Source organism: Monodelphis domestica, chromosome 8 (assembly GCF_027887165.1).
Source record: "Monodelphis domestica isolate mMonDom1 chromosome 8, mMonDom1.pri, whole genome shotgun sequence".
Classification (NCBI taxonomy): Eukaryota; Metazoa; Chordata; class Mammalia; order Didelphimorphia; family Didelphidae; genus Monodelphis; species Monodelphis domestica.
Genome location: NC_077234.1, coordinates 29,126,580 through 29,149,329, shown reverse-complemented (window position 1 = coordinate 29,149,329; position 22,750 = coordinate 29,126,580). Strand labels below are relative to the sequence as shown.

General features: G+C 36.7%; 1 protein-coding gene across 1 annotated transcript in view; it reads left to right on the top strand.

Moving 5' to 3' along the window:
* The window catches only part of WDR49 (WD repeat domain 49), a 203,797-nt gene that overhangs the window by 161,688 nt on the left and 19,359 nt on the right, over positions 1–22,750 (top strand). The window contains exons 17-20 of the mRNA XM_007502257.3: positions 1,343–1,369; positions 8,617–8,705; positions 10,455–10,564; positions 11,531–11,677. Of these exons, the coding sequence (XP_007502319.2) occupies positions 1,343–1,369; positions 8,617–8,705; positions 10,455–10,564; positions 11,531–11,677 (373 nt within the window). The remainder of the gene's footprint in view (positions 1–1,342; positions 1,370–8,616; positions 8,706–10,454; positions 10,565–11,530; positions 11,678–22,750) is intronic.

Genomic DNA, 22,750 nt, shown 5'->3' with positions numbered 1-22,750 from the left:
CAGAGACTAACACACAGTAGGTGCTTAAAATGGACTAATCAAATTAAACGAAATGAAAAGAATATTTAAAAATTAAAGGGAGAAAAAGGTTTAAGAAGGAAAGATGAAGAAAAAAATAAAAGCTTTCCTCCCCTATTAAACTATGTTCTCATCTTAAATCCTCTTAATCTTTCATAGGATTAATAGGCTGCTTGAATATTTTCCTCTTTGCTTATACAAATAGTGCCTGGTTTCCATGGTGCTCAAAGTATTTTATAATATTGTACCTGGAAAGTAGGTGTGATGGATATTAAGTTTAAGTCTTGGGAAACATATGAAGATTAGAGTTTTTCTATAAAATATTGCCTAAAGGTCTCAAAGTAAGTTAGTAATTGAGTTAAAAACACAATACAACACTCTCATCTCCAACACTTACATTTGGTAAGCAGAATGCAGTATCTTTGGAAAAAAGAACAAGATACAGATGAGAACAACATGATAACTAATGATGTAAGAAACACAAAATACGTTTCTAAACTACCGGAATTATTCCAACCCTGGACAATTAAAAAAAATTAATAATGGAGTTTATTTCTAGGTGGCTCAGTCCCTCCCTTCCCCATACCATAGAAGGCATCCAGCCAATGGATGTGTATATTGAGATTATATCTTTTCTGTTTCCACTTTTCAGGTCATTCTATCCAGGTGATCATTTGCAAGTTATCCTTCAAATATTGAATCTGTAGCTATATAGAATGTTTTCTTGGTTCCATTAACCTCATTCTTCATTTATTATGCAGTTCTTTGCAAGTTAATCTGCTTATCATTTCTTATGGTCCAGTAGTATTCCATCACACTCATAGACCACAATTTGTTTAGCTATCCCTCGGTAGATGGACATTCCCTCAATTTCCAGTTTTTTTGTCACCACAAAGAGAGATAATATAGATATTTTGGTACCTATAGGTTCTTTTCTTTTTTCCCTGATCTCCTTGGGAAACAGACTCAGTAATGCCATTCCTGGGTCTAAGGATATGAACAATTTTGTAAGTCTCAAGTCACAATTCCAAATTGCTCGCCAAAATGGATCAGTTCAGAGTTTCACCAACAGTGTTAGCATCCTCACTTTTCCACATCCCAATATTTGTTATTTTAGCCAATCTGATGTGTGTGAGATGATACCTCAGAATTGTTTTGGTTTGCATTTCTCTAATCAGCAGTGATTTAGAGTACTTTCTTAAATGTCTATATATGACTTTGTTTTCTTCATCTGAAAGCTGATCATATCTTTGCCTATTTATCAATTGGGATATGGCTCATTCTTATACATTTGACAAAGTTCTCTAAATATTTTAGATATAAGACCTCTATCCAAGAGACTGTCTATGAAAAAAAAATGTCCCCAGTTTTCTGTTTTCTTTATAATCTTGGCAACATTATTTTATTTGTAAAAAATTTTCAGCTTAATGTACTCAAAATTATGGATATTATATATCACAATGCTCTTAATTTCTTTGTTTATTCATAAATTCCTCTCCTATACACAAATCTAATAGGTAATATATTCCCTGTTCTTCTAATTTACTTCTGCTATCTTCTTCTATGTCTAAATCATGTATCCATTTTGATCTTATCTTAGTGAATGGTTTAAGATTTTGGTCTCTATCTAGTTTCTGTCAAACTACTTTCTGGTTATCCCAGTAATTAAAAATATTAAAAACCCTGTATCTTCTGTCTTGGAATGAACCTGAGTATTGATTCCAAGGCTGAAGAGCAGTAAGGGGTGGGCAATTGAAGGTAAGTGACTTGTCCAAGTTGAAAGTGCCTAAAACCAGATTTGAACCCAGAGCTTCACATCTCTTCTCCTGACTTTCAATCCACTGAGACACCTACCTGCTTCTCCAGCAATTATTATCAAATATTAATTTTTCATCCCAATAGCCTAGATATATATTTTTGTCAATTACCAGGATACTATAATCTTACTACAAAAGTTTGTTGTATGTCTGTTCTCTTCCATTGAACTACCTCTTTATTTCTTAGCCAGTAGCAGATATTTTTGATAATTGTTTTATTTCTAATACATTTTTAAATATGCTACTGCTAAGCCTCCTTAATTTGTATTTTTATTAATTCATTTGATAATCTTGATCTTTGTTCGGTTGGATGAATTTTGTTATTATTCTAGCTCAATGAGATAATTTTTGGTAATTTAATTGGTAAAGGATTGACTAAGTAAATTAGTCTAGGGAGAATTGTCATTTTAATTATACTGGCTCTGTCTATTCATGAACAATTAATATTTATCCAATTATTTATATCTGAATTTCTTTGTGTAAAAATGTTGTATAAATGTGTTCATATAGTTCCTGGGTTAGTTTTGGCATGTATATTTCCAGGTATTTTAATTGGAGCACCTCTATCTTTTCTTACAGGACTTTGTTAGTAATATATAAAAATGCTGATGATTTGTGTGGGCTTTTTTTAGCCTGCTGCTTTGCTAAAATTATTGAGAGTTTTAACTAACATTTTAGTTGAATCTCTAGGATTTTCCACATATATCATCATATCATCTACAAAGACATAGTTTTAGTATCTCTCTATCCATCTGATTCCTTCATTTTCTTTTTCTTCTCTTATTGCTATTTTTAGAATTTTTAATACTCTGTTAAATTATATTGGTGATAATGGGCCTCCTGGTTTCATTCCTGATCTTACTGGGCAGGTTTCTAGTTTATTCTCATTACAAATATTATCTACTAATGGTTTAAGATAGATGCAGAAAAATTCCATTAATACCTATGCTTTCCACATGGGAAAATCTCAATAAGGAAATCAAACTTAATGATCATGCCATCATGGGATCTTAGAGGTTAATGGGAATGTTGAGATCATTTAAATCAAACTTTAACCCAATAAGAGAAAATTTCATCTTCAGTACCTGAAACAATTGCCATCCATCCTCTGATTTAATACCTCCAGTTAGAGAATCTGACTCTCTCTCAAAAGTTAGTGAATCCATTTTGGGGAAGTTCCATTGTTATTGATCTTGTTGAAGCAAAATGCACTAACTTGAAAATTCTAAAGGAGTCCCAGGTACCTTCAGGTTTCTCCATCTCACTGTTTTTCAGCTCCTTTTTACATGCTATCTTCCCCCATTGGACTGTCAGCTTCTTAAGGGCATTGTGCAGTCCAAACAAGTAAATAGATAAGTATATTCAAGATATTTTGAGGTGGAAGACAGCTCTAACAAGAAGATCAGAAAAGGTGCTGGCTAAAAGATAGCATTTGAGTTAAATCTTAAAGAAATTGAGGTCTTCTAAGAGGTGAATGCAAGGTGGGAATGCCTTACAGGCATGGGGAATTGCCTATATAGAAAGTTACATATGAGGGCTGGCTGTGAGAAACTGGATAAAAGATTCAGCATTGATGATTGATAGAGGAATTTCAATTAATTCCAGCCCTTCTAGATGAGAGAGAAGGAACATTGAGGATAAGGCTTTAAAGACTATTGAGATCATTACAAGCCCTCCAAATTTATGGTAGCATCAGGAGGGAATATGATTGAATAGCTTAAGACTTTGGGCAGCTTATTATCCTACCAGCACATCACACTTGAGATACGGTCAGCAAATAAAATTTGAAGGTCAATATATACACAGAAAGAGAAATACACAAAAGATGGAAATCACCTGTAAAGTCATAGGTAAAGAAGAAATGAAACACTGGGGAAAATAACAGGTGACTTTTGCAAGCTATTTGTAGCAATAACTGTCTGCAGAATGGATGACAAATGACAGGCTGTGAAGCCTGCATGAGTCATTGAAAATTAAGTCTGAAAAATGGCAATGCTGGTGTGGGGGTGGATTGGGGTGGGAAGACAGATCTTTGACCTTGGTGGCAGTGGTAGAATATTGAGGGAATTATTGGATCACAGATCATAGACTTAGAGGTCATTTTATCCCATTCCTTCATTTTTAGATTAAGAAACTAAGATCCAGGAAGGATCAGTGATTGACTCCAAGTCCCATGGTACTATTAAGTGATGGTCAGGTTTCAAACTTTCCTCTTCTGAATTTGAACTCCACTATACTTTGTTGTACAGGAGGACACCACAGCAGAGGAGAGTTTGAATGCTGGTTTGAGAGCTACTGACTAGCCAGTGGAGCAGTCAGGCCAATGGTTCCCCCAGCCTGGTCTGGTAATTCCCACCAGCAATATGGTAGAACTGTGGTGTGGTACCAGGTTATATCCAGGTCTTGGACTGAATGACAATTTGAGAACCCCATTAGGGATACTCTAATATTACCTGCCCCTCACTTTAAAACATATCTTGTGCAAAGATGTGGAATTACATTTGGATTCTACATCAAATCCACAATATTTCATAAGCACCTACTATGTGCTCTAGCAGTCATCATTCTACATATTTTACATTACTGAGAGACTGTAGCCTTGTCTTCACAAATCAAGTGACCCATCACAGCTCTCATACTTACATGGTCTCCTGTCCTGGCAGGGATATGATGCATGGAATGAAGAAGAGGGAGACAAATTTTCTTTTTTATAGAACTGACGTCATGACTGGTAGAATCCTGCAATGTGGGCTTTTTGAGTGGCATGGCTGAGTTTACACAGATTAATGCAATGCTACAAGCTTTCCAACATCTTTATGATACGCTGTAGGTTTTACAAAGTAATTTCTTCCCAATATCCTTGTTATGGTTGTTATAGCCCAGATAATATCACCTGCATTTACAGGTGAGAAAACTAAGGCTAAAAGCATCGGTATGTTTGGTCCTGGTTACAGAATGAGGAACATTGGGTAGAATTGCAGAAAGGCAGATTTAAAATGATGTAAGGAAACAAATCTTCCTTACAGTTAGAGTTCTCCCAATGGAGAATTTACTAGATGTTCATTTGTTGAATATAAAGTAGAGGATTTTTTTTTTTTATCATTGGAAGGTTGAATGAGAAAACTTGTAATATCTCATCCAAATGTGTTTCTTTAGAAAAGCTTTCCTTTAGTGCTTTCTATTTGACTACATTTCTCAGTAAAATTTCTGGGATCAGGGCTCATTATGGTTTGGAAGTGACTTGGGATTCCAAAGCTTGTCCCATTTAGGCATCAATTCTGGTAGCTCCTACCAAGCTGGGAAGGTTCTGAGTTGAGGTCCTTTTCACCCCTCATCTGAATTATTTCAACAGACTTTTATTTGTTCTCTACTTCAAGATTTTACCCCTCTATGTTTCTGCCAAAATGAAATTCCTTTGACCAAGATTCTTTCCTACCTAATAGATTGTAGGGATTCCCCATTACTTTAGGGATCAAATGTAAAGTCCTCAGTTAGCATTTAAAACCCTCCACAAACTCACTTTATCATATACTTCTAGACTCATCACCCATTACTCTCCACACATTCCTTGGTCCTTGCAGACTAGCCTTCTTGCTACATGACATGCCACATCCCATTAGGCTTCCCTCATAGCTGGAATGTTCTTCCTCCTCTCTTTGGCATCTTTGGATTTCCCCTCAGTTGTTAATGCTCCACTCTACAACCCACAAGAATACTTTGCATCTATTTTTGTGCATTTTATCCATACCCATCTATAGCATGTACCCATTGTCTCATGACAGAATATAAAATTCATGAGGACGGAGACGATTTCATTTTTAGTTTCTATTTCTAATGTCTTCCAGAGTGCCTCACACATATGCATATGCCATAAAAGCTTATTGATTGATTGACTGGTAATATACTATGTGTCTACCATTGGTCCTTAGTGATGCCCTTGGTCTTCTTAGAAAATGAAACATCATCAGCAACAACAACAAGGCAATACAGCAAGTATTTATTAGCATAAGCCAATCACCCTGTTAAGGACTGGGAGTAGAAATACAAGCAAAAAGAAACACAATTCCTGCCCTTAAGGAGCTTAAAATTTAATTGGGGAAGATAGCGTGTAAAAAGGAGCCGAAAAGTGGTGAGATAGAGAAGCTTGAATGTCCCTGGCATAGTGTTAAAGTCTAGCAAGTTAGACAAACACACAACTGAGAAGGGGACACAATTTGTTCAGTTTGAGTCTCTCTCTAAAATGCTGGAAAATCAACCTGGCTAAAGTTAGAGAATCTCATTCTCAGCAGAGGCTTGGGAAGAGGTAAGAGGATCTTCCCCTACCCCACCCCATCCACCATCAATCTGGGATAACCATCTAAGGCTTGGTGGTGTTTTGTGGAAGAGTAGCCACGTCCACCAAGTTAAAAATCCTTTAGGAGCTGAAAGAACTATTCATGATCAGTCATGATCAGGAATGAAAGATGTCATGATATAGTGAATGGTGTGCTGGATTTAGAGACTTGACTACTGACCTTTATTAACTCTGTGACAATGGGCATATCAGATAAGCTCGCTCAGCCAGTGTAGACTAGAGAGAATAATGATGATAATTATAAAGCCTTTATTACCCACCAGGATGATTGTGAGAATCAAATGGAAAATGCATCTATAGGAAGGATGGTGTCTGTTATTGTCCCTGGCATTCGAATTTGCTCATTAGCTCAGCAAACAGATGGAAATCACCCCATACATGTGAAACACTTTACCAAATTTAAAGTACCATATAAATGTCAGTTATTATTGTTATTGTTATTATTATGACTACACAAAACTCTGCCTGCAGCCCCACACTTCCTGTTCATCCAAATAACTGGTTTCCATGGAAATAAAAGAATATCTTATTCTTCGTATCCTAACAGTGATGCTACCAACTGGTTAGGTTGTGGGTATTTCCTCTTAGTTGCTTTTCCAGTCATGGAAATGGGTAATATTGGTATCCATCCATACTTTGGCATTGGGCTAGTGATACATATGAAGGAAACACAATATTTCAAGTGGGAAAGGCATCTCAGATATTATCTAGTCAATTGTAATCCACCCATTTTAAAGAAAGGGAAACCAAGTTCAATTAAATGAATTTCCTAGTGGCACACAATTGGCAGCCCTGCTAGGAACTCAACTTATATCCTTTGTCTCCAAAGCCAAATCTATACATTTTTCATTATACCATGAAGAAAAGACACTCTAGGGAGTCTAGGAAGCACCCTAGCAGCAGAAAATATTTTCTCTACCTTTTTGCTGATACCTGGATTCTTAATCAAGAGCAGAGAATTCTGTAAAGCAATTAGATATCATGTACATAGTGCAAATACCATAGGAGAGGAAATGCATTGACTGAAATTCCAAGTAAAGAAGCTCCTCACCAAGAATTTCCTGAACTGATGAAGTCAAAGATCTGGTCCCCAAAATTATGAAATAAATAAGGAAATAGAAAGGAAAGGTGGGGTGTATTGTCTTGGGATAGAGTGAATGATTAATTGATGAGGAAATCTATTTGATTGGTTTACAGGGCATGAGCCTTTGGAATCATCTGATGAAAATCTTCCCCTCCTTTTCCTCCATGGAGAATATAATAATATTTACTCATACTTTGCACAGTGCCATGGAGGTATATCTATGGACAGGAGGAGTAGAGATTTATTCCTTTTCTTCTCTGGGTATAATTAAGGGTAGATTGTTACAGAAATCTGTGGCATAGAAAGGAATGAGTTTAAGCTTGCATATTGCCTAATGTTGATTCTTTCAGCCCCCAATATGGTACCAGTTGGAGCACTGATATAGTTCTTTTTTTTTTTAATTTAAAACCCTCACCTTCCGTCTTAGGGTCAATACTGTGTATTGGCTCCAAGGCAGAAGAGTGGTAAGGGCTAGGCAATGGGGGTCAAGTGACTTGCCCAGGGTCACACAGCTGGGAAGTGTCTGAGGCCACATTTGAACCCAGGACCTCCTGTCTCTGGGTCTGGTTCTCAATCCACTGAGCTACCCAGCTGCCCCCCCCCCCCCCCCACTGATATAGTTCTTGAAGAAACATGTGGTAGGAATACCAATAAGTGGCTTAGTGCATTGAGAGATGTACCTAGAGAAAGGAAGCCCTGGGCTTAAATCTGACCTCAGATACTTCCTAGCTATATGACTCTGGAAAAGTCACTTCACCCCCATTGCCTAGTCCTTACCACTCCTCTGCCTTGGAATTAAAACACAACTCTAAGATGAAAAAGTAAGAGTTTTTTTTTAATTAAAAAATGGAAGAATCATGTGGTGGGAAAAGATATGTGTTCAACCACATAGACTGAAATGGTAGTTTATTAGTAATTAGACAAGGTTCTTGAACACCAGGGTTGAATATGGAAGGGAGTGGAGGGTATAGATTTTTAATTTCTTATTTAGTGCTATCACAGGATCTAGCCTACTAGTGAGAAAAGAGGGATTGCTTGAGCATCACTAGCCTTGGAAGTTGACTACTATGAGATTCCCCAATTTAGAATATTTTATGATTTAGAGATTTATGTATATGATTTAAAGATTTATTAATTAAGAGATGTATATATCTGATGTTCTAGAAAAAGAGTATCAACTACATTTTTCTTGAATGGCATAGTTTTGGGGAAAGACAAGGAGTACCCATATGTCCCCTTGCAGCTGAAGGACCCAAGCTATGTCTTGGGGAATGAGTCATGAGTCTGAAACCTTACCACTCCCCATTCCCTTGCTAGTAAAGTGAATTATTCATCCTGTGCAGGTCCGATGGGAAGGGGATTGTTTCTTCAGCAGCCCCAAAGTACGAAGTACAATTCTTGGGAATCTGTGCTTCTTCTATTCAGGAACAATGTGGATGATCTTCCCAGATGTTCTGATATACAAATTTCAGGAATCTCTGATTAGGAAGCCACAAATTTTAAGCCCTCTCCAAATCAATCTCCAAGACTAGGAATGTCCAAGAAATCTTTTCTTTGTCCCTAGAAAGCTAGATTCTGTGATCACTTTCCTAGGGAATTTAAAATGTATACATTACCCTGTCTCCTGGGACACTGACGTTAAAAAATATTGTCTAATTGCCTATGAATCAACCTACCACAGTTTATGTGGGTGAGCTCTTATCATTTTTTCTGCTTTATATTTCTTTAAGACTTCCATTGATGTGTTCCACTTGCTCTCACTCCACTTGCTCTTTCACCGAACAGAATATCAAAGAAGTGTCCCAATTGTAACCCCAACTTCAGTTCTCTTTCAAAGGTGGTTTATGAGCTAGTTGAATGTGTTTTATGTTTTTTTATCTGTTTATGAGCTCTCATGAACCCTTGGATGTCTTGTATATATTCTCTATCTCTTTATGGGTTCCTTTAAATACTTTATGAGTTTTACATTTTTTTTCTGGGGTTGAAACAAAGCTTTGATATACATAAACCTATGTTGTTATCTTGAGTACCTGTGAGAGAGATGAAAGACCCATGTACCTATATTTGGAGAAACTGAGGTGTGAATTATGCTAAAGTTTAATTTTGATAATATCTCTGGAGTTAACTGTGAAGTTGATGACAAATAAGTCATGAAGAGAAATTGACTCTTGTGAAGCTTCCCCCAGGACTAAACTTCATTTGGTCCATAGTCATTGAATGGGTCTTGAGACACAGTTAACAACTGAATGCTCTAATCAGAGAATGTTAGAGGCTGAAAGAGACCTCAGAAACCATTTAATCCCTTTCACTCTACAGACGAAGAAATTGGTGTTCTTCTAGGAAGGGACATACCTGGTACTGAGTAGTAGAGCCAAGATTTAAGCCAAAGTCATCTGAATCTATAGATGTAGCCTCTCCAGTGGGATATTTTTGTGGTATTAGTCCCAGACTGCCTTTTACTTTAACTCTGTTTCCACAATACTCCATATATACCAGGTACTTTATCCACTCATCAGTAAGTCTCCTATGAGCTGCTTAATAAATATTTGTGGAATAACACACTAGTTTGCATTCTTTGGAGACAATTATGAATTATTACATGTCAGCTTAAATTTATATGATGATTGTCAATACTCAATATTTTGGGATGAGTTTTTTTTGCATATTTTTCTCCAAAAAACTCACACTGCTCACCTTTAATAGCTGGGAAGAGGACATAACATATTACAAAGAAGGAATTTTTTAAAAAGAAAGGCATTTACTCCAATAGTTTTGACTTTTTTTACTCCATTAGCCAAGTAATTTATGAAACAAAGTCAAGGTGGCTGGGCCACATAGTGAGAGAGAAGAGTTACCTTTGGAAACTTCATGTGCTCCAATGGTATTTTTTTGAGAATAAAAAGTGAGAAAGTTTTTTGGCAGGTTGAGTGGACTCCCAATCAGAGCATCTAAAAATGCCTTTTTCTCATTTGTGACAAAGAATTGTGTCTGGCTTTCCTCTATCCCACATTACCTGGAGACATTTTATTAAAAGGTGTGACTTGATAAGTTCCCAAGCACAGCTAACAAGAAAATAGAAATATTGATTGCTGAAATAGCAAACATTCTTATAAGCTGGAAAGTGTTGTTATTCTTCAACTGTAGTTAATATTTCATCCCATAATGGATTGTTTTATTCCAGGCTCAACCAAGAGGAAAATACGAATTTCGACAAAAACCCCAAGGAAAGCACAACTTTAAAGAAAAAGACATACAAATTCTGCCATGGTGGACTGCTACAAAAGTCATCAAGTGAGTGTTGATCATTAGCACATGGATTCTCATCTTTAGGAAGCCACCAATTGATTAACAAGCATTTATTAAGCATCACTATGCTCCAGGCACTGTGAGATGCCAATAGGTTTGCTCGTGATTAGAAAAGAACTGCAAAAAGGACGTCAAAACAAAGGTCAGCTGCCCATGCTGAGTTTTTTTCTCTAGGGACTGAGATGGTGACTGGTTTCTGGTCCACATCACAGCCTCTAAGAATATGATTTCTCCCACTGCCAATCTTTGCTCTGCTGATGACTGGGGGAACTTCGCTCACAGAGAAATCAGTTGTTGTATGAATAAATCAGCCTGAGCTATAAAAAGATCCACAGTTATTTGATAACATTAAAATGGTATAAATGACATCTTGAATTGATTTTTTTGTTTGTTCCTTCCCCTCATCTTCTGTCACATGAAGTAAAAAAGCCCAATTTCTCTTTTTTGTCCAAGTCATTTTTATGGGCATAATGAAAATGGATTCTCATCACCTTGTACACATATGCAATACAATAGAGCCTCCTTGGTTAACATTTGAGCAAAACTGAAAGATTTCTCCCATCCTCCCCCCAGCTCAGACTTTTATGCATTCTATTTTTAAGAAAGGGTCTATTTCTCTAGCTTTTAAAGGAATCTACACAAAGAACTCTATTTCTTAAGAATAAAAAAAGAAATTGGAGATTTTCCAATGGGGCAGAATCCTTGTTTCTATGTGAAAATGATGAAGGAAAAAATAAAAATAAAAATGAATGGAGAGTCTTGGGCGCCTTTTGGTCCCTTTGAATGAAAAAGGACCACTGATTCAATTGGCCCAGCTGTGTTTACAGAGTTTGCCCAGCACTGCAGCTGCAAGAGCTGAGGAAGGATGGCCTTGAAAAGTTCACTTGACTGGAAAATTCTCTTGATTCTGGGGGCTTAATGACTTTTTTAAAAAATTCTGTTGTTCTGAAGGTGCATTTAGGTCATTACATATTGGAACCCTGGAGGAGGTGGCCGAGGTGAACAAACCTGATTTCCTCGTCAACCCTGAGAAATACTTCAGGGAAAAGCCAGAGGAGGGATGCCCTAAAAACCCAAAGATTGCCTCACTTGCAGAAAGTAAGTTTTCCATTCTTCTGGCTTTGTGATTCTCCCCAGGATGCCCTTCTTATTAAAAAGTAAGAGAAAAATAAAAAGAATCAAAACAATTGGCTCTTTGCAATGTGAGTGAAGGTGAAATGGAATGTGAAGTCAGATAGGAGGACAGCTCAGGCTGCTGATGGCATGCTTTCTGAAAGGATAGCCAAGAGCCTGTTGAACCATGCTGAGATTTGAGGCAGAAACATTTGATTTGACAACTTTTCAGAAGTCAGGACACTCTGAACATTTCTTATTATGATTCTGCCATTGATAAGGACCCATTTTCTCCCATTCGCCTTAATTAATTTTCAAAGGCTCATGAACCAGAGAAGAAGAAATGCCAAAGAGTAGCATCGAATGAAGAGAAAGCCAAAGATGTTTTCTGGCGATCAGATCTTGTTCTTATCATGTGAGATGCTATTTCTAGAGGATACTTAAGGGAACTATTTTGAGGCATTGTGCCATTACTAGTAGAGGGACATGATGATGGGATAAAAAAGTCAATTTAGAATATAGAAGTAACATTTTGAAGATTCTGCCAAAAGGTGTGATGTCCAGAAGGATGGGTTGAGTTTCCTTAGAATTCAAAGTTCCTTTTTTTTCTCCTTACCTTTGTGACTCTAGTTGAGTTTTAAAAGAGGGAGATGATAGTTGCTATAGGAGAACAAAAGTCAAGAGAAGAAGGATCAAACTTGTGACCAGAAAAGCACCTGAATGAGGCAAGTTTAAAATATGATCGAGAAATTTTAAATAAAATGAATAAAAACACAATACAACATGGATGATGCTAGCATGTGGTTTTCTAAGTCAATGTGCCTTCTGCAAGTTATGTTTCTGTTTTAGTTTGACTCGACTGGTCAAGATTGTATCTTCAAACCAAAGTCCTATCTACAATGGGTAGACCAAGACAAGGTAGCCTGAGAGGCAGGGAAGGGCGAATCCCTACAGGGATGCTTTGATACTTCAAAGTGCTCATGATACCAAGAACATAGGTGTTCTGTCCAATGGGAACGATCCCAGCCCATCTAAGCCTTCTGTTGCCATGTAATTCTCATCCATGGCAATCTGTAAAAAATTCCTTGGAGGGTCTACTTAGTACAATGGAGATGTTCCTTTAGCTTCTTTAAAATTTTGTGGGTACCATTTTAGCATCTGACCTATCTGTTTAGTATCTACATTCTAGAAATAACCATTCTGCCTCCTTTTGTAAAACACATTTCCTTGGTGAGGGCTTTTACATCACTTCTTGCTTTCAAGTCATCAAGGATGGCATGCCATGGTCTATTTATGAACACCAGGTGTCTCTCTCTTTCCATTTGGGTCATCTTCAATTTTGATTGTATTTTTTCTTTTTCTTTTTAAATCATGATGTGATGATTGCCATCACTGAAAGAATTATTGGGAGAGAATAGATGCTAAAAAAAGGTAGAAAAAGCTTAAGATAATTTAAGTATTCCATAATTTCCCAATCTAGACGACTCTTCTCATTTCCAATTCTAGGTCAAGTACCTTATCTGCCTTCAGTAACTTTCCAAGATTTATGTATTCATCAAGCAATTCAATGAAGTGTCCATAAAATTACATGTCATAACCAGGGCGGTAGGCATTAATTCTTCTCCCACTTGTTTTTATCTTATGTGGATTACTAGGCCAATCCATTATTATTGAGGGTGTGCAGTGATAATTGGGACCTTGGTGAAAAACAATATCACCTGACACTTAGAGCATCTGGAGGAACGTATGACCTACAGGGAAGCTTTCCCTTTTAATTCTTTGTGGCCATCCTTCACAGCAGTGGGGAACATTTTGGCAGGCAGATATCTCCCTGTTTTATGCCTCATTTGATACTGATAATTAGAATATCATTGAATAAAGTTACATTTATCAAAATGTATCATTTTTACACAAGTTACATTTATCAAAAAAATCTTACATGGTCTTCACATTTGCATAGGAAATTATATGTCAGAGAAGAGAGTTTATATATATGTATATTTTTTTCCCTCTATTCTACTAGCTTAAATTCTTTTTTTGTTAGAGCAAGATGGTATAATAAAAATACTAGACTGTATAGTTAGGTAGCTTTTTTACTTTAATTATTATTAATACAACTTTTAAAATATAATACTTAGTTATTGAATATTAATTTTAATCTTTATAAGACTGAAGTAAAAAAACTGAGTTTGGATCCCACTTAATAGCTATATTATAATGGCAAGTTATTTCACATTAAAGAGACTTTCCTCATCTGTAAATCTGCCTATTACTTTTTTTTTTTAACTTTTTCTTCTTTTACTTCTGTAAGGGAGAAATTGGATTATTTTTAAAAGGGTTGGACTGGATTATTTAAGACTGTGGTCACCAGGAATTTAATTAATTTCAAAGAGATTTTATTTACAATTAATTTACAAAATGTAGGAAGAGTGAAACAAGAATCAGAGAGAGGATAGGGTAAGATATCTAGCCTGAGCACTAAATAATTTACTCCAGGCCCCTCTGGACAGGGAGAATTAGTTTCAGTTGGCCTTGGCAAAGCTGAGGACCAGGGAAGTGTGTCTCAGGAGTAGGTCTCTCCAGAGGATAGTTTTTTTAGAAAAATCTAGCAGTTAAGAGTCAGCTTTTCACTCACCCTGTGTCAGTCCAGTCAGCAGATTCTTTATCAGTCTCAACAGGAAACAGTCTCAAATCCAGTCAGCAGATCAAAGAATGAAGAATTCTTCCAGTCTCCACATCCAAAAAATGAAGAACTATATCTCAAAGGAAGTAACAGCTCCTTTTCAAGATGCTTCTTTTGCGTCACTTCCTGTGTCTTTCCCTAATTTCATATCTACCAATCACAATTGATGCTTTGTTTTAGGACTGCCCAGAAGGCAGTCAGGCGATTCTGATTTGTCATCCACTATCACACACTAAGGTCACAGACCTCCCCCACTCAATGTGTGAAGTGGGGCATTTGCAACTTTAGTGATTAAATAAAAAAATGGGTAGATATCCATACTTAACTTTTAAGTATCTTGTTCTAAAAAATAGACAGGGGTTACAATTTAATCTTCACAATCAGGGGAGAGTTAAGTATTTTCATTTTTATAATCAGGAGAGTATTAAATTTTACCTTCACACTTCCTACCTCATAGAATTGTTGCGAAAAGGTGTTTAAAACCTTAAAGTGCCATATGAGATGGAGTATTATTATTAATTTAAAAACAATGAATACAGAGGAATCTTGCATTACTTCTATTTTCCAATCAATTAAAATTTCTTTTTATGGAAATATTGTCTGACATAGAAAGTAGACCATGAAATTCTGACTATTCTTTTCTTTTGTTTCCATCAAGATTTCTCAGCATACATGGAAAGGTCATTTTTTGTTAAAATTATTATAGAAATGGGAAAGTAGGTATATGCACTGGATGTCATGTGTCTTTTGTTAACTCTTACATTCCATTTTATAATCAATGCTGTGCATTGCTTCTAAGACAGAAGAGCAGAAAGGGCTAGGCAATGGAAGATTAAGTGACGTGCTCAGGGTTACAGTCTTTTGAAAAAATTGAAAATAAACTTCTCAGTCCTTCACAGTTTTATTCTCTGATTCAGGTCAGAGACTGCTCTAGTCAAACTCTTCTCAGCTTAATTCTCTTTAAATCTCGTTTTCATTTCTTCATAGAACTCTGAAATGATTCAATTGTTAGATTTTAAATATGGTGGTTCTATTGTCAGTGTTGACAAGAAATTATTCCATTAGAATACAGGGCAAATCATTTTTATTGTGGTTATATACAATGTCCAACCTCTGGTTTCTCCTGTATATGTTCTGGGATTGATCTGATGAGTAGTCTGGTGAGTTTTCAAAAATCTTCCTTCTTCCCCATTGATTTTTGCTTTCATATGAAATGATATTGCTTGTAATCATTCATGATTCTAACTCTACAGTGTTGTCTTTGGCTTCCATTTTTCTCCAACTAGTGAGGAGAGCAAACAAGTGTGGATTGAAGTGGCTTCTGGACTCTTGCTCTCTAAATTGTAGCCATGGTTTTGCTTATGTTAAACTTTTCTAAATTTGATGATACTCAGAGTCAATGTCTCCACTTTTATCCATTTTCCATTTTTTAATAGTCAACAACTCACTAAATAAGTCAAGTTTGATATAATTGTCCCTGGAGTTATTTTTATTTCCCCTAATTTGGAATTTAGTTTTTCCTTCTTTAGCTAGTTGTTAGTCTGAATGCATACAGACAGCTGACTCCAGATAAGTCAAAGATAATTTATTTAGTACCTACTATACACCAGGCACAATGCTAAGTGTTAAAGATACTAAGAAAGAAAATAAAAAAGGAAATTGATTCTGACATGCTTTCACTCTCAGGAATCATTCTTTTTTTATTCATTAAATATATATCATGTTGGGGAAATTAATGGTATTCCATGCTTTTCCACTTCCTTTTTGAATAAAATATTCATGTTATATAGGTGCTTATCTTTGTAGTAGGATAGAAGTTTTAGTCTTTTAATTCTCATTGTTGAATCATATTTTTCAAAATAATCTATTATTCTTTCCTGTACTTATTCTCCCACCAAAGCTCCTCAATTATACCTTGAAGGTATGATGTGATTTTTCATTTTCTATTTAAACAGTGACTCAACATCTCATGCGATGGATTTATAAAGACCCTTCATATAGTTTTTCTCCTCCTTCCATTATCCCACCCTTTATATTCCTTGTGCTCAAGATGCCTCCATTTAGAGGTTATTGTTAGATTTTTCATAATGTAGATTAAATGTGGTTTGTAAAAGGGTCCTGAGATTCCTACAAACATCGAAGTAGTCATTCATGATGGCTTTTTGCCATTGCACAGTCTTTAGTCTACACAACAGGAAATTTGCAAAAACCTAAAAGAACCATTTATATTTCATGCTATTTACCTTCTATTCCTTTATTTATATATATATATATAATAAATAAATATTATTATTTATTATTCCTTTAATGAATCTCCTGCTTCTCCAGGACCTAGGGTAATCTTCCATATACTTCATAGCACCTCCTCAAGGTTTGGAGTTCCTTTGGAAGTAAAACAAACTTTGGGTTTCTAGTAAGTCAGATCTTACAATTCTGGGGAGTATCTTTGTTACCTCCAGGAATTTTTCAGCCTTATAGAACTACCCTGATGATGTTAGCTCCCTCTCAAAGGGAAACAATTGGAGTTGCTAAACAGGTCATTAATTTCCTATGAACTCTATTTTTCAGGGATTTACAGTAGTAATAGGAGAGAATAAAGTCTACTTTTTTTAAACTTCTCCAAATCATAGCCTATACTGCCTTACTATTTTTCTTCTTTGGAGATGACAAACCATACTCTTCTTCCAAAGATGCTCTGCTCAAGAGCTCCATTTTTTGCCATAAGATTAATTTAAAAAAACTTTAGGATTTAAAGTTGATAGAGAGACAATCATGAGGCCAAGACTGCATAGGAATTCTCCCTCTCTAGAAGCCTAAAGATTTAGAGGAGAGTCTAGACATTTAAGAAATTTTACCACTTAGATAAAAGGTCCCCATATCTATAATTATAATAGCTCAAACTTTGAAAGGCATGATTGAGTGAAAAACATTTATTAACCCCTTTATTTCAAAAATGTAAATATCGATGTGGTTAGCATTGCTTTAGACATATTTAACTATGCTTGTCTTTGGACAAACATCTCAAATTTAGAGTAACTGAGAATTAGAAAAATGTTTATTAATGATCTGAAGTCTGATTTATAACATTCTCATCTCCCCTGACCCCCAATTCAGTCAATGCCAGTAACTTTTTGTTACCTCCAGGATCAAATATGAAATGCTTTGTTTCTTTTTTAAAGACCTTCATAATCCATTCCTTTCCAAGTTTTCCAGTCTCCTTACACTACATACCCCACAATAAACTCTGTACTCCAGGAATATTGGCTGCCTTGTTGTTGCTCACATGAGGCATTCCACTTTCCCACTTTGGTTATTTTCCTTTGTTGTTTCTCATATCTGGAACTCTGTCCTTCCTCATCTCTGACTTCTAGCTTCCTCTAAGTCTCATATAAAATATCACCTTTTACAAGAAGTCTGGCTCTATCTCTCTTCATATTAGTGACTTCCTTATAAGATTATCTCCAATTGTTGCTCAGTCATTCAGTTGTGTTCTACTCTATGTGACCCCATGAAAGTCCATGGAGTTTTCTTGGCAAAACTTTGTTGTCGTAAATTCTTTCAGTCCTGTTTGTTTCTTCATGACTCCATGGACCATAGCTTGTCAAGCACTTTTATCCTCCACTATGTCCCTAAGACTGTACAATTTCATGTTCATTGTTTCTATGACACTATGTATTGATCCATCTCACCTTCTATCATCTCCTTTTCCTTCAATCTTTCCTAATATGAGGGTCTTTTACAATGAGCTTTGTCTTCTTATTGTGGTCAAAGTGCTTTAGCTTCATCTTCAGTATCTGACCTTAATTTCTTTTAAGTATTGACTGATTTGATCTCTTTGATATCCAACGGGCTCTCAAAGGTCTATTCCATCACCACAGTTCCAAAGTGCAGATTCTGTGGCACTCAGTTTTGCTTAAAGTCCAACTATCATGGCCATACATTAGTACTGGAAATACTATATCACTGACTATATGGACCTTTGTTGGCAAGGGGATGTTTCTGCTTTTTAGCACTTGGTCCAAATTTTCCATCAATTTCTTTCTATGGAGCAAGCATTGTTTAATTTCATGGCTGCAGTTGCTGTCTGTAGTGAACCTTGAGCTCAAGAATAGAAAATTTGACACTGCTTCCATTTCTTCTTTCTCTATTTGCCAGGAAGTAATGGAACTACTTGCCAAGATTTTAATATTTTTAATGTTAAGCTTCAAGGCAGCTTTCACACTCTCCTCCTTTTCCCTGATCAAAGGCTACTTAATTCTTCATTTTCTGCCATCAGAGTGGTAATGTCTGTATTGTTAATCTTTATAATATTGAGATTGTTAATATTTCTCCCAGCTATTTAAATTCTGGATTTTGTTTCATCCAGCTTAGCATTTTGCAAGATTCACTCTTTATATAAAGCAAAAACAAAACAATGTGACATTATACAGCCTTGTCATGCTCCTTTTCCAACCATAAACTAATCAGTTCCATGTTTGGTACTTCTATTGCTTCTTGGCCAACATACAGGTTCCTCAGGAGACAAATCAGATGACTGGGCACTCCCATTTATTTGAGGACTTGCCATTTTTCATTGTGATCCAAACAGTCAAAGACTTTAGTGTAGTCAACGAAGCGGAATTTTTTCTTGAACTGCCGGGCTTTTTTCGTAATCCAGTGAATATTGGCACTTTGCTTTCTGGTTCTTCTGTCTCCAAAAAAAAACTTGGTTTTTTGGTAATTCTTGGTTAAAAGGTTGTTGATGCCCAGATTGGAGAATATTAAGCATAATCTTGCTGACATATGAAATGAGTGTCATTGTTCGGTAATTTGAATATTCTTGGGCAGTGTTCTTCTTTAGGATTAAGCCATGAACTGATCTCTTCCAACCTAGTGACCGCCATTGGATCCTCCAAATAAGTTGGTGTATTGAGTTCAACATTTTAATAGCATCACACACACATACATACCTGCATATATACACACACACATAAACATATTGCATATAGATACACATATATGTCTGTCTGTATTCATGTATATATGTGTATAAAATGAAAGCCAATCTTCCACAGACTTCATAACATGGAAACCCCTCGTTTTAGACCCTGGACAGCTGTGAGAGCATTGTGTTTGTTTGTTTTTTCTTTAAACTATGCATACCCGTTGACCCAGAGATACTTCATTCCTGTGTATTTTTAAAGGTAATTTGGTTTCAGAAATTTCTTTTTCCAGAACTGCAGACTTTGTCCATGGCTTTATGAGAAGTGATAGCTCAGGGAAAGAAGACAATGATTCAAACGAAAGGTGGCATGCAAAGTTGGTAGCAAAATTCAAGAAAACTCAGATGTAATTCTGATAATATTTATATTTATGTAGCCCTCTGAGATTTTTAATTACACATAATACCATTTTATTATTCACTTTCTGATACTTTGAAATCCATGCTTTCTCCTTCCCTCCCACTCCTCCCTTCCCCAAGAAGCCAGACAATATAATATAGGTTGTACTTATATTATCATGTAATACCCATTTCCATTTTAATCATGCTATGAAGTAAGATATATTGCTAACACGAGAAAAATGTTTGGGGAAAATAAAGTGAAGAATAGCATGTTTTAATGTATATTTGGACTCCATCTGTTCCTTCTATGGCTATATATATTCTTTTTCATCATGAGTCCTTTGGAGTTGTCCTGGATCCTTGCATTGTTGATAATAATTAAGTCACTGTCAGTTGATAGTCATGCATTATTGCTGTTTCTGTGTACAATGTTCTCCTGGTTGTGTTCACTTCACTTTGCATCCCTTCAGAGAAGGTTTTTTCCAGGTTTTTTAATCATCTTGCTTGTCATCTCTTACTCATGTCACAATAGAATTCCATTACAATCATATGCCACAACAAGTTCCGCCATTTTCCAGTTGATAGACATGCCTTCAATTTCCAGGTCTTCACCACCACAAATAAAGCTGCTCCAAATATTTTTTGTACATGTGGATTCTTCTCCCCCTTCTTTAATCTCTTTGGGATACAGAACTAGTAGTGGCACTGCTGGGTCCTCAGAGTGCTTTCTGAATAGTGTCTCATTTTACCCTCTTGATGATATTATTATCCCCTTCTTACAGATGAGAGACCTAGGATTCTGCGAGCTAAGAAGTGACTTCCCCCTAATATGCTGGCCCTGTCCTGGGCAGTCCAGGTCTTTTCTACTCTTGTGTGTGAGATTCTGGTCACTATGTCTGTCATATTGCTTCTCCAGTCCAAATGAAGCAGTAAATCCAAATGGAGTCAAGAGTCAGGGACTGGCAAAGTGTATCTGAGGCAGACCAAAGGGATTAAAGCTCTAACCATATTTCATTCAGGCAGGGAGTCTGTTTTGGTCTACAAATCTTTCATTCTGTAAGAATTGACTGTGTTTCATTACATAAATATTGACTAAGAGCCTACTATGTGTCAGAACTGTTCAAAGCTCCAGACTTGCCCAGATAAAAACAGCCAGTAAAATATTTGAGGGGATTCTCCCCAGAAGAGGGACAATTAGAGTCAAGGGGCTGATTCTTTAGCAGCAAAGCAATTTGTGATGCCCAGCAGGATTACAGAGGCTGTTACATTTTAATTACTTTCCATTCAGGGCAAATCCTGTCACAGCTTTCTCAAATAATTTCATCTCTTGGACTCCTTTCGTATCAAATAATTAGAGGCAATCCATCCGCTTCCTGATGAAGCCCAGAGAAGAGAAATGTTTGCCTAATATCCACGAGCTAGCAAGTGGGTGTCGCTCCTGATCTGGGTTCTTTCCACTGCACTATCCTGCCTTACCAAAATTGTTTGGACTGTCAGATGTTCAAGTAATTCTTCCTCATGTGCAAGGCTCCAATGAAGAAGGTCAGTCAGCTAAGACTGAACTACTCTCCATCAGGGGCACATTCTTGTTGGACAGACTACTGAGAATCATTTCAAAGAGGCGAGATTCTCAAGAGAAGAGATTTCTAGGCATAGACATAACATCAATAAAGATGGGACCAAGATGGAAGTGAGCCCTTGGTTCCTTCTGCTCTAATTCCCCAAGGAAAGGCAGCATGCAATATGTGAACGTTCTCTGGGTGAAGTCTGACACTAGTCTGGCTTTGATAAGTTCTCATACATTTTGAAGTGGCACCAAGCTCCAAGAATCAATCTGGGAGATAGCTGGGTGGCTCAGTGGATGGAGAGCCAGATTTAGAGATGAGAGTTTTGGGGTTCAAATCTGACCTCAGAAATTTCCTAGTGGTGGGACTCTGGGCAAGTCACTCAACCCCCATTGTCTAGCCCTTACCTCTCTTCTGGCTTAAAACCAATAGACAGTATTGATTCTGAGATGGAAAGTAAGAGTTTAAAAAATAATTCATTTGAAGCAATGTGGGAATTGTCTTTTATGTACTGAAGCTAATAGTTCTTTACAGATGTAGAGGATAAGGATAGAAAGAGGATTGGACTCCATTCTTCTCCCAACTTTAGTACTTATTGTTTTTTGCCACCTCAGACATGTATAATGTATGTAAAATGATCAGAATAACATTCGTAATCTCTACCTCATTAATGGAGTCTCAAATGAGAATATGGATGTAAAGTGTTCATGAAACCTAAAGGAACTACAGAAATGTCAGCTACTGTTATTTTGAAGTTCATCATTTCTTCCTGAAATAAATACTGATGACTGGCCCTCCCCAGGCAGCTAGGAGGCACAGCAGATAGAGTGCTGGTTTTGGAGTCAGGAGTTCAAATCTGGCTAGCTGTGTGACCCTGGACTTCATCTATTTGCCTCAGTTTCCTTTTCTATAAAGTGAGCTAAAGAAGGAAATGGCAAACCACTCCAGTATCTTAGCTTTGCAATCCTGAGCAAGTCACTTCATCCTGTTTGCCTCAGTTTCTTCATCTGTAATATAAGCTGGAGAAGGAAATGGCAAACCATTCTAGTATCTTTGCCAAGAAAATCCCAAATGGGGTCATGAAGAGTCAGACAGAATGGAAAGGACTGAACAACAATAACAAGAATAATACCGGCCCCAGACAACGTTGTGAAGTTGGTCAAGTTTGCCTTTGGCAGTAGACAAAGTCCAGGCATTGGGCGCCTCTGGCATGAGTTCACATACTCTGGTCTGGCTCACTCATCCTAATCTACCCTCAGCCTGGCAGGTCTGAATTTCCGGATCCTGGGCCAGGACCACACAGCTACATCCAAACTCTTTGGGGACTTGGCCCAGCTGTGATGTGAGGGGGGGCACTGTCCTTCCTATTCATCCCTCCAGGGCAGGCTCCCAGACCTGTGATTTGTTGTTGTAACTCTTGTTCAGGCATTTTCAGGTCAGTCTGAATTCTTCGACACTGTGGATTGGACTGTCCATGGAATATTTTC